A 13013-nucleotide genomic window follows, 5' to 3' on the forward strand; every position below is an offset into this window, starting at 1 on the left:
CCCGGTGATTACACCAGAATTATGTGTCTCTGATGTTCGCAAGTCATTAAAAGTCAGTCAGATAACTTTTAGGCAACATGGACAGTTTTGAAAAGACGATGTAGAGCTTTTTCAGGGATTGGTGAGAACTAGACCCAGAAATCACCCCGCGTTCTGCCTCCTGCAGTGCAGAATTGGGCAGCATCGTGTAGAGCCGAATGGCCCTAGTAAAGCGATGAAATGATAGGGGCCGCGCCGTCTTCCAGAGCAGAGGGCTGTGTCCCAAACCCAGCCTGCTCTTCCTTCCCCCCAGCCCTGAGCCAGGTGAGCAGGCTCTTCGCCTTTACTTCCATCCATATCACATGCTTAAAAAACAACAAAAACCTGGGATTGTTTTTCTTTGTTATTAACTCAAGGAGGCAAATACAAATTCACTTAAATGACGCTGCCTTCTTTGTGATTTTGGACTGAAATTACACCACTTTTATGTTTCCAAGGAGATGGTGTATTCTGTGGCTGTTTAACACTAAAGTTTCCCCATTTGGCAGAAAAATAGCTCTAAGTTCCAGGGAATCATCACAGAAGAATCAGCAAAAAAGAGGAGAGTCTAAAGTGAAGGGTTCAAAATTGAGTATTAATTAGAATTTGAGAGGCATGTGTGTTTAGGCCTATCTATGATATTAGGTTCAAAGGCACATGAAAGCTAACACAAATTTAGGATTTTCAGAATTCTTAGTTATATTTTAGGATGTTTTGATTATTTTTCTAAAGAATATATAGGAACTTTAGAAATAAACTGTGAATAATGTGATTTAAGCAGGTAATAGAATGAAAATAAAATGAAGCTACAGTGATGAACAGTGCACGTAATACACAAACAGTTACAGAATAACTACTGTTTACTATGGGACAAAACCAATCTGAATGCTAATTATAAAGTAGGCGCTGTAGTTCTGCTCTGTGCAGAATCAGAAATCTTACATTTCACATAAGCCCAGCTCATGAAAGATGTCAGTACTGTATTTCAGATAATTGTTACTCTCTTAGGAATATCTGAGGGAATATTTTTTCTGTCCCATATTTATGCTAAACAAAATGTCTTGAGCTGTGGGAAACTTAGAAAGAATAGAATTTGAAAACTGGTTAATACTGGTTGGCACATAATAGATACTCAAAATATGATGAGGATCTGAAGCCAGTTATATGCGAGTAGTTGAATGAAATGTGGAAAGAGGAACCATCGTGGCGTTTTAAAGAAATATCTGAAGAATTGAAATGGTTCATGTGGAGCAAATACTAGCATATTTCTCCATGAGCTCAGTGGGGTGAAACTATTTTGAATCTTTGGGTGTGAATTCCAGTAAGAGAGACAGTTCCAGTAAGATAGAAAATAGTGATTTTCTAACATTCAGAGCAATTCAAAATGTAGATTAGGCAAGCTTTGACAAGAGTTATTAGAGAACCACAACCAAACACTGGTAAATAAATCCCAGAGAACTATACCACTTACAGTAGCATCAGAAAACATCAGATACCTAGGAACAGATTTAATAAAGGATGTGCAAGACCTCTGCATGAAAATTGCAAGACATTAATGAGCGATATTAGAGAAGACCCCCATAAATGGAAGGATATACCTTGTTCATGGAGTGGAAGATTCAATATTGGAAAGATATCATTTCTCACCAAATTGATCTCTAATCAGTGGCAATCCCAACCTAAACCCTAGCATTTTTTTTTAATAAGCTGATTCTTTGATGTATGTGGTAATGCAAAAGGATAAGGCTAGTCCAGGCAATCTTGATGAACAAAGTCGTGTGCTTGGGTCACAGGTAACCGGCACCCTTATAAATTATTCTACTTAAAGCCTGAGGATCAGTGCAGGCCGACCAGCGGGACAGAAGAGAATCTGCGAATGCATCACAATAAAATTGGCACTGCAGTGCAGTGGGAATTTATAGAGGAAATTATCATCAAGACCTCATGTAAGCACAGATTTCTTCAGTAATTTACAAAGCATTAACCATAAAGGAAAAAGTTAATAAACTGCTTTATTGCAATTAAGAACTTCTGGTTATCAAAAGACCCTTGTAGTAAGAGAATAAAAAGGAAGACACTGAGTGGGAGCAGGTGTCTGTAACACCTATTTCTAACGAAGGAATCCTGCCCAGAACATACGTAACAACTTCTACACATCAGTAAGAAAAGGGCAAGACCAACCCAATGGAAAAATGGGTGTGGTGGTTTGAAGCTGCATATACCCCAGATTAGGCAAGCTTTGACAAGAGTTATTAGAGAACCACACCAAATTTAATTTAATCCTTTCCAGTGGGTGTAGACCCATTGTAAGTAGACTCTTGTGATGAGGTTACTTCAGTTAAGGTGTGACCCACCTCATTCAGAATAGGTCTTAATTCTCTTACTGGAGTCCTTTCTAAAAGGAGTCAATACAGAGAGAGAATGGCATGGAAACAAGAAGTGAAAGCCATGAAACCTGGGAGAGAAGGGAGAGACCAGCAGACGCTACCACATGCCTTGGCCATGAGGCAGAGGAACCAAGGGTTGCTGGCAGCTTGTCTCCGGGAAGAAAGCATTGCCTTGATGATGTCTTGATTTGGACATTTTCTCGACCCTAAAACTGTAAGCAAGCAATTCCCGTTGTTCAAGCAGAACTATTTCCTGGCACCTGCTTTAAGGAGCCTGGGAAATAAAAACAGTGGGTATAAAAATAAACATTTCACAAAAGAGGCTCTCCATTTGGCCAATAGACAAAGGAAAATGTTCTCAACTTCAGTTAGGAGACAATTAAATCCACAATGCAATCCTACTATGCAACCACCAGTATGGTTAAAAATGAAAACAAATAGACGATTCCAAATGTTGCTGAGGATATGGGACAATTGTGACTCTCTTATGCTTTGGTGGGTGGTATAGATTATACAACCATTAGGGAAACTGGTGGGTTTTGCTGAAGCCAAATGTACACAGGTGCTAAGATCTTAAAGTTTCACTCTTCAGTATATATGCAACAGAAATGCAGACATATGTTCAAGAAAAATATGTGCGAGTATATTCATAGCAACACTGTCAGAAATAGCCAAAAATCAAAACAAGTCAAAGGTCCCTTGGCTTCAAATGAATAAGTTAATTGTGGGATCGTCACAGTAATGGAGCAGCACACGGCAGAGAACAGGTGAATCCAGCTACCCAGAGTGGCAGGGTGAAGCTCCCAGACGTGAAATTGAGGGAAAGAAGCCATCACTAGAGTCTATCTAATACAGGTCAAAAGCAGACGAGCCCACAGTGTGTGCAGCCGGGGCAGCACTTCCCTCAGTGGGTTGGCGGGGCTGGCCTGGGCACCACAAGGCTCCTGAGTGTGCTGGGCACTGCGAGGCTCCTGGGTGCGCTGGGCATCGTGAGGCTCTCAGGTGCGCTGGCCTGGACGCCGCGAGGCTCCTGAGTGTACTGGGCGCCGTGAGGCTCCTGGGTGCGCTGGGCATCGCGAGGCTCCTGGGTGTGCTGGCCTGGACGCTGCGAGGCTTCTGGGTGCGCTGGGCACCATGAGGCTCCTGGGTGTGCTGGGCGCCGCGAGGCTCCTGGGTGTGCTGGCCTGGACGCTGCGAGGCTCCTGGGTGCGCTGGGCGCTGTGAGGCTCCTGGGTGCGCTGGCCTGGACGCCGCGAGGCTCCTGGGTGCGCTGGCCTGGATGCTGTGAGGCTCCTGGGTGCACTGGGCGCCGCGAGGCTCCTGGGTGCACTGGCCTGGCCACCGTGGCTCCTGGGTGCGCTGGCCTGGATGCCATGAAGCTCCTGGGTGCACTGGCCTGGCCACTGTGGATCCTGGGTGCAATGGGCTCCACGAGGCTCCTGGGTGTGCTGGCCTGGCCACCACAGCTCCATGGTGTGCTGGCCTGGCCACGAGGCTCCTGGGTGCACTGGGCGCCATGTAGCTCCTAGGTGTGCTGGCCTGGCCACGAGGCTCCTGGGTGTGCTGGCCTGGCCACGAGGCTCTTGGGTATGCTGGCCTGGCCTCTGAAGCTCCTGGGTACACTGACCACATTGCCCTTGATCCAGGCAGGGGCTACATGCACGAGCTCACCTTGAGGAAAGGGCTGGGCACTTAGGATCCATATGCTCTCCTATACAACTTTTTCTTCAGTTCAAAGAATTGACTTTAAGCAGTCCTTAGAGGTCTGAAGACCTAAACGAGTGTCCGTTCGGCAAGAACACGGTGGTGGAATTGAAGCATTGGGGCAGCTGGGCTGCTGCATGAGAGGAGAGGCCATGGGCCGCAGTGCCTTGCTCCTGAAGTGCTTTGGTGAAGGAGTTCCCACAGGTTTCTGTTCTAAAAGTTCCTAAGGGATTACTGAATGACAGACTCCCAGGTCAGGAGCCCACAGGCAGAAACCATTTGCTGGGGAATGGCTGTCTAGAGAGCAGTGACCCAGCCAGCCAGGTTTGGACAGATTGAAGCTTTTACAGTTTTAGTCGTGAACTACACAAACAAAGAATGACCAAAGCATTTGCCTCACTGCTAGTTTATTTTCATTGAAATAATTCCATATTCGCTTCTTTAAAAAAAAATTTAAGTTGTCTGTTAAACAGCCAGTGCAGTTAGTAACTAGAAATGCTGGCAACACAGTGGGGCTGAGATGAAAGGAAAGGGCAGGTCCAGATACTGTGGTGTTAAGCACAATGGCTGGACTCAAGTATGCAGCTGGCTGTGAGCTTAAAGGGAAGAGGTTTGTCCCTTTGCTACTAAAACTCGTCTCAGAAGCACCGGGGCACCAGGAGACACGTCTGTGCACTGCTGGCTGGTGCAGCAAACGTGGGTGTTGGGTTTGCAGATTGTTCTCTGGAGTCGCCTTCAGAAAAGCCCAAGGAGGGGAAGTCTGCAGTGACCATGACGCTCCTCCCCCGTCCCCCTCCTGCCCCCCCGGTCTCTTCGTCCGGGAGGAAGTGGGCATTTGAGGCTTTGTGGCTCCTTTTCAGATTGTGACTTCCCACTTGTTTCACTTGAGCAGGCGTCCGGGAAGAGCGTGCCGTCCAGCAGGCCCAGCGCCGGTCGGCCGTCTTCCTGTCCTTCAAGTCCCCAATTCCGTGTCTGCCGTTGCGCTGGGAGCAGCAGAGCAAACTCCTCCCGACCGTAGCTGGAATTCCTGCCAGTAAAGTCTCCAAATGGAGCACAGACGAGGTACATTTTAGTTACTCTCTTGGCCAGCAGCCAGATGTGAGAGTGCTACACTAAGGAAGGGGCTCATGAATGTGTTGGGGTTTTAAACTTTTTATGAAAGAGAAGAAAATGTTCTGGGTTAAATATTTTGAACCTGTGGCATTCACGTACTGGCTTCCTTTTTAACTGGGAATTTTGATGTTATCTTGACAGGTATCAGAATTCATCCAGAGTCTGCCTGGGTGTGAGGAGCATGGAAAAGTTTTCAAAGATGAAGTAAGTGTTCCGTTAGATTGCAGCATGTCCTGATGGGTCACAGCCCTGCAGTGCAGGAACTAGTGAAGTGTGTTGAGTTCGCAGAGGTGGGAGGAGATGCGTTATATCAAAATCGACAAATTGATATTTAGGTAACAAGCAGCATGAATCAGTTATATAAAAATGTCTTTGAATAAGAAGTGATTCTAAGGAAATGTCTGTAAGCACCATTTTATGATGCTCCACAGCAGTAGCTCTAAGCTCATTGTATATATATATAAAGGATACATGCATATAATTTATGGCACAAAGAAACCAAAGGAATAAATAAGCAGCATTCCATTTTTTTAATAAAGTGAAATAGTTTCCATTATTTTTTTTTACCCATCATTTTAGCAATAGCAAAATCTACTCCATTTGGTACTTAAACAACATTACTGTGATGGCTAAAAACCCCTTAGATCTTACGTATCTTGTAGTAATGTTTATGAGAACTGATATTTATTGCAGTCTGCTTTTGGAAGATTATTTTATTGTTTTCAACTACTTCTGAGTAAGGGGTGCAGGATAATGGTGCCCCATCTATTGAGCATCAGAGTAAAAAGGAGTACGATTTCTAACTCCCTCGGCCTGCTGGTGCTGACGTGCAGCGGGCGACTCTCCACCAGATTCCTGCAGAATAAGGCTCTTGCCTCCACCCCCTGGAGCAGGGCAGTCAGTCATGGCTCTGACCCGGCTGTGTGGAATGCTCTAGAAGGCAGAAGTAGACTCATCTCAGGAGTCTGGCTTCGTCCACTATCTGCTGGCCACTGGGAAGCCATGTGCGCCTAGTTCCGGCTTTGCGGTCAAGGACAGCGGACGTCTATTATGGCACTGCTCAAGGGTAGGGAGGGCAGGAGGTCAGAGCTCGTAGTGGCGTCCCTTAGGCTGATGGCTGTTTACATGTCAGACGCATGCCTGTAACAATGCATGTGACTCTGTGAGCATCCTCTTCCTGATTTAAGTTATTTCAGAAATGCTTACCTTTCTAGTGGATCTTTAATAAGCAGTAACTCAGATTTTGAGTTTTCTTGCCCCAACTTCTTTTTTTGGGGGGGCGGGGGGGGGTACATGGTCCTAGACTCGAACCCGGGTCTCCCACATGAGAAGCAGGCATTTTCACCCATGCACCCACCCCAACTTCTTAATCCTAAGTGTGTAGTGTACTACTCTTAGGGTGCTCAGAGAGTGCTGTGGCTCTTTTCTTTGAGGGATATGAGTTAGTCACTACCTTTGTAAAATGATAAAACGCTTTTGAAAGTAAATTTATGTCCCATCTGTTTTCTCCTTCTTGGCTGTGTAAGCAGATACCGTGTAATGGTTTGGCTTAAGCAATGGGAATTTACCCGCTTACATTTTTGAGGTAGATGGAAGGTCCAAACCAAGGCATCTTCAAGGTGATGCTTTCTTCCCGGAGACCAGCGTCCTGGGGCCGCTGCCAGGTCCTTGGTCCGGGGTCTGCTGTCACGTGGCAGCGCACCTGGCCACTGCTTCTGGCTTCTCCCTGCAGAGTCCCCTGACCGCTCCTTCTGTGGCCTTCTCTCTGTTAGGGTTTCCCTCTATAGAGGACTCCGGTAACGGGATTAACACCCATCCTGGCCGAGCTGGGCCACCTTGACCTGTGATCTCAGCAGACCCTCCCTACAGAGGGGTCAGTCCCGCAGGAGCGGATCAAGTTGGAGAACATGTCCTTCTGCAACGCGTACAGCTCCACACCGCATCCTCTGTCTTAAAGATTTTATTTTTGACTGTTAATATTGGGTAATCCATATAGGTTCACTCCACTATTTAGTTTAAGTCAATAAGATTCACGTTCAAATTCAACATGATAAGTCATCTCTGAAAAACTCTTTGTGTTCACGGCATGTTATCTTTGAAGACTCTTCCAACACCAGCTGTCCTCAAAGCCAGACCCTGCAGTGGGGTCTTTCCCCTGCACACGCGTCCTTCCTGTCCTCGTTCACTGTGGCGTGTTCCTCCTGGGCGCACGGGCTCTGCCCCACCCTCTGTAACAGAGCGCGTCTGCTCCTGTGCTGTGCCAGGAGGACGATTCAAAGATGAGGCGGCGTCCTCGCGCGCACGTGTCGCACCGCATCGCCGGGCCTTGGCTGTGAGACCCACGGTGAACCCCGACAGAGTGTCGCTCGCGTCCCACGAGTCATTTTTGAAGGGCGAAGCATGCCCGTCAGGATGGGCTGCTGCTGAAGCCATCCCTGGCACCTCTGGCTGACATACCCCAGGTCCAGTCTGTCGGAATCCTGTGTTTTGAAAACATGAGGATTTTGACTGCTTCTCTCTACCTCCTGTCCTGCCACCCTGTCTAAGCCGTCACCCCACTGTTGCTCCCCCACAGGGTTCCCAGCAGAGCCATGGCGATCCTGCTAAAATACAGATCAAATCGCGTCTCTCCTCTGCTCAGATCTGCCCAGTAGCTTCGTGTCTCCTTACTAGGGCCTGCCGTCCAGCGTCCCGTAAACGCTCTTGCCTCCCAGCCTTTCGCGGCTCTGCCCCCTTGCCCCTTGTTTATGCTGCTCCAGCCAAACCATCCGCCTTGATGCTCCTCAGTTTCTCAGGCTGCTCTGGCTCTCCCCGCGGCTAGAACATTCTCCCCGGGGCTAGAACATTCTCCCCCACATGCCCATCAGGCTCCTCCCCTCGGCTGAGGTGCTGCCTTCTCCGAGTCTGCCCTGGGCGTCCTGCCACCCGCCCTCTACCCAGCGGGCTATTTTCTCACAGCACTGTCACCTTCTAACTTACAAGACAATTTACTCACTATGTCATTGTGTACAGTCTGTCCCCACCATGAGAATGTGCACCCCAAAAGGAATTGGGGCTTGGGGTTGTTTTTGCCTTTTCAGCTGTTTGAGTCTCTGCTGTGGGCTCAGGCCCTAGTAGAGTATCTGGAACATAAGGACAGTTAACAGGCTTTTGTCACGGCACACGCGCCTTTATAACCCGAGACAGACTTATTGAGGCGGAGAATGTCACTGGGATCTCAGGTCAGGGTTGGAGGGGAACCGAGGTGGTGGAAAGTACAGAGAGCTGGAAGGGTGGGCTCTGCCACCAGGCCCTGCTTCCTCACTTGGGGGCTTTGGCGAGGCAGTCTCGGAGCCACTGTCTCTCTAGGAGGCTACCTAGTTTCTACACACGGAAAAGCAGAAGGAGAATAAACTCGGCGGTCTGTCGCACGGTACCTGACGGGGCGCACGGGGCTCTGAGAAGGGGCTTCCTCCGTAGGACGGTGTCAGTTCCATTCCTTACCCCGAGCCAGCCCCAGGGCACCCGCGCAGCAGCGGCCGCCCCCACCTCAGCTTCTGATTCTTTCTGCTGTCACCTCCCTCATCATAACCTACCAGGTCTCATCCTTCCCTCCCTCGCCTGGCTTCCCCATCCCAGCCTCTCAGCACGCGGGGGACTCGCCTCCTGGGCAGCCCGCATTACTTTCCTCCCTCGCCTGGGGCTGCTGGCTTCAGGGCCGCGGCTGTGAAAGCGAGTCCGTCCTGGTCATGGCCTGAGGCTGGCGTGGGGGCGACACGCACCAGCGCGTTAGAGCCTCGGCCGGCCGGGCGTGCCACACGACCCCCTCTCCGTGCACACGAGGGAGCCGGCCTCGGGCCCGAGAGCAGACGAGACCAGAGCCTTGCCACTAACTTTTTTTTTCTTTATGGTAGAAGACCAATTTTTTAAGAAATGGCATGTCACTACCTTTGCCTGAATTCTTTTGTTTATAGTCACAAAGATTTGTGTACCGACTGGCTTCTCTAATTTAAAACCTACTGTGCTATGCCCTGGATTCGGGCACCCTAGAGTGTTCCCTATTTTTCTTGACTTAGAGCCCAAGTCAGAGCGAGCCTGGGCAGGTGCGGACACCGTGCACGGCCCTGGGAGCTGATTTTCCAGACCTGTGAGCTTTACTGCGCTCGCAGCCACGCTGGGTGTGGGCGGTTGTGCTGTTACAGACTAGAGAATGCACGAGTCAGGAAGTGGTTGTGCCCCTGAGCCCCTGGGTGTGCTGGGGTGGTGCGACCGCCTAGGAGACGGCTGATAGTTTAACCCTGAACAAGTTCCCGCAGCGCTACATCGGATTAATTCACGCTCTTTTGTTTTTACTCTGCGTTTTAGCAAATTGACGGAGAAGCATTTCTGCTCATGACCCAGATGGACATCGTTAAAATTATGAGCATTAAGCTGGGCCCGGCTCTCAAAATTTTCAACTCCATCCTGATGTTTAAAGCTGCAGAGAAGAACTCTCACAATGAGCTCTGAACGTGGTGGATTTCGGGGCACCCTCAGCTTCCGGCTTTAAAGCTCATGTTTTATTCAAAGCACAAGGACGATTGTAACTCCTAAGTGAGAAGTCTTGAAAACTCAAAGAGCAATGCTGTGGGATTATTTATACTCCTCAACAGACGATATGTATGAATTCTTATGAAATCGCTCGCGCTTTTCAGCAGGCACTGTCTAACCACAGTCACCTTTTGGTTCTGTTCACTGAGCTAAATTTATCTTTGTAAATCTTTTTGACGCTGGGTGGGGGGGTGGGGGGGCTTCATTAATTATTTATGGTAAAGGGGGGCAGAATAAGAACTTTTGGCATTTTGTAAACATTGTTGAATTCTCTTTCATGTACACTGTTTCTTTTTCAATACTTGCAGGAAACTTTTTATATAATCAAAGTTCAACTTAAACCAAATTTGTCAAAACCTGGCTAAGTTCAGCCAGTTGGGACTGTTACCTGTACTGTTTATTTTGTGCCATATTTTGAATTGCAACATTATGCTAAGTATAACTTTGCAAGTCATGATATTGCCTAACTGCTTATAATAACTTGTTGGGGCTGAATAGTTGTAAAAATTACTTTTCTTTAAATCAGTGTTTTTTTTTTACTTTTGCACGAATTGTCAAGCAAATTACTTTTTCACCAGCATCTTTACTACAATTACCAAAAACATGTATATAAAAGAATGAAATTGAAAAAATAAAATATATAAACATAAATAAGGTAATGTATTTGAATGGCATCCATCTCATACATTGTGGTGCCCTTTATGTTTACGAGAGTTGAATGGTGTCAAAGGAATATACAGTTACATTTGGGTGCAGTGTTTGTAAGGACCTTGAACTATTTATGAGATTATCTTAGCTTTTCTCCCATTGCCGTTGAAGTAACTGTGGTGCTTTACAGAGACGAAGGGCTCAGTCTGCCGACAGAGAACTCATCTGTAAAGAGCTCTGTCTCAGATCTTACAATGTCCTCCAGACTCCAAGGGCTTCTTCAGGGTTGGCTGAAGAGAGAGTGTACAGGCTTTACTGAAAAGGCAAAGTGCAACCCCAGTAGATACAAAGATGCTAAAGCTCACGGATCAGAGCGTAATTGCCCAAAGCAGTTATTCACGCTCCTCCGTTTTGAAAGGATTCCCTTTTCTGTAGAACACTTTGCCTGTATATATAAGCGTACAGATGCACTTTAAACGAAAACCCTTGATTCCTTAGACACTGATAGCATTTCCTAGGAAAAAGAAAAGTTATTTTATCAGCCTTTTGAGGTAGTTTCTAATGCCAGGCTTGGAAATTTATTCATGGACTGTCTTGAACACAGAAAGGAAGTTTGTACCATGCTGTCTGAATTCTGGGGAAAGTTCCACCGCTCTCCTGAGTTGCTCTTACTTTTCCTGATATCCCTACGGTCTGGACTCCCCCTGGAAGTCCCTTACTGTCCTCTGCATCTGCCGCAAATCGAGGAAAGACAGGGTGAGTGACGTCAGCAGTGTCCCATTCATTTCTTTGCATGAATCTGCTTAAAAAATGTTTTCCGTTGTTTTCTTCCCCCTTTTTACATTTGTTCAGACCTTGTACATTCAAGTTGCACTTGTTATGTCTGATATGAATGAAATAAAGTCTTAATTGGAGATGCTTTTTTACATCTGTATGATCTTTGAGAAAGCTTGTTAATAGGCGAGGCGGAACGAGAGAGCCTTTGGGCATCTTTACATTTTTATGTCGTGAATGTGTAGGATTCTGAATTCTTTGTTAAACCATGCGTCAGATGATAAGAGTGAACAAAACACTCCAGAAGCAGATAGTTGGGCCAAAGTGGATTCATCCCCATTGAGGATTCTGCTTGTCTAATTTAAAGCGTATACTAAAATGAAAGACACTTCAAAATCTTTAAAATATCCACTCATTCCAAGCAGTAAATTGCAACATGTTAGAGACACAGCATCGGGCATTCTTAGAGTGGGAAAGGATTCAGTGTTCCTCAAGAAAGGAACCTTTTCCTTACCCATTCCCTGGAATTCAGGCCAAGTTTTAGCAGAGGAAATAGGAAGCCACGATGGCAGCGGTGTCTCCGAAAGGAGAGAGCAGACTTGGGTGGAAGGGTATAGGGCTATGGACAGGACAGGGCTCCTCCCATCTTAAAGCACTGAAAAAAAAAAAGTCCTCTGCAAGCCAAGTGCAACCTGTCTGCAGGTGGAAATATGTCCCCAGGCTGTCGGTTTGCAACTTCTAAATTCGATGGACTCAACCTCTTAAGAGAACAGTCAAGCTCTACCGAGTATTTACCAAAAACGACAAAGCCTGTGTGGGCGCCTGCAGCTCTACCCCCAGCACTCTGTGCTGGTCCAAAAGAACAAGGACTTGTCTTCAGACTCAGCTCGAGGGGCTGCATTCCCCATAAGGAAAGGAATCTTTCAGAACTTGGTAAATTCATTTGGGAAGAAAAGCTTTAAGAAGGATTGTGGAATTAAATGAAGAGAGAGGTAATTTGGGGAAATAGAGGAAAGTTTGTACGGAACTGGAGGTTCATTCCAGAGAAATGGAGACTCTGGTATAAGGATTACTTCATTTGAAAAATGGCATGTACAAAATTGTTACTTACTCTGCTTGACCATTCTGGTGTACGAAGTTAATTAACAGTCGTTGTAGAGATGGGTAGCTGACTTTCATCTCACATACGTTTGAATGACTACCTAGTAGGCTGAGGTTGTCTCGATGGCACAGTAAGCACTTTGTGCTATTTCTAAAGCTGTATGCTCTTGAAATATCTCCTCAGTAATTCACATGAACACCTTTCTCCTTACACATTTGCTTTGGAGTTGACGAAGCAACCCAGGAAATGCTCATCATCACACTGTGATGCAGGTATTAACATTTAAATCTTTCTTTCAGCCCCAAACCAACCCGTTCTAGCTTTCAAAACCGACAGTAGTAGAGATCTAGTGACATGGGGGCGCGCCTCCACAGCGCGGTTCTCCCGCGGGGAAGTGCTTGGAAAAGAGTGATGGTGCACAGAGCCCGGGGAGGCCCAGAGGACGCCCGCGCGGCCACCACTGGGAGGAGAACAGGGAGAAGGAGGCGCCGGGGCTCTGGGCAGCCAGGCCGTCAGGGGGACGGGTGGACACCATGCCCTGTGTGCAGTGTGCTCTTACTCCCCAATAAAAAGAATGAAATTCTAACATATGCTGCAACACGGACGACTGTGAAAACAATGCACTGAGTGAAATAAACCGGATGCCAAAGGACAGATATCGTGGGGTTCCACTTTTGTAAAATATCTAGAATTTACAA

General features: G+C 47.1%; 1 protein-coding gene across 6 annotated transcripts in view; it reads left to right on the forward strand.

Moving 5' to 3' along the window:
• L3MBTL3 (L3MBTL histone methyl-lysine binding protein 3) overlaps positions 1-9969 on the forward strand; it is a 120937-nt gene extending 110968 nt beyond the window's left edge. For all 6 annotated transcript variants that reach the window (XM_077162880.1, XM_077162884.1, XM_077162885.1 and 3 more), the window contains 3 exons: positions 5002-5171; positions 5364-5426; positions 9567-9969. In XM_077162880.1, coding sequence (XP_077018995.1) covers positions 5002-5171; positions 5364-5426; positions 9567-9710 — 377 coding nt within the window. In that variant the 3' untranslated portion in view covers positions 9711-9969. The remainder of the gene's footprint in view (positions 1-5001; positions 5172-5363; positions 5427-9566) is intronic.
• The last annotated feature ends 3044 nt before the right edge of the window (positions 9970-13013 follow it).

This window comes from Tamandua tetradactyla, chromosome 5, assembly GCF_023851605.1.
Source record: "Tamandua tetradactyla isolate mTamTet1 chromosome 5, mTamTet1.pri, whole genome shotgun sequence".
Lineage (NCBI taxonomy): Eukaryota > Metazoa > Chordata > Mammalia > Pilosa > Myrmecophagidae > Tamandua > Tamandua tetradactyla.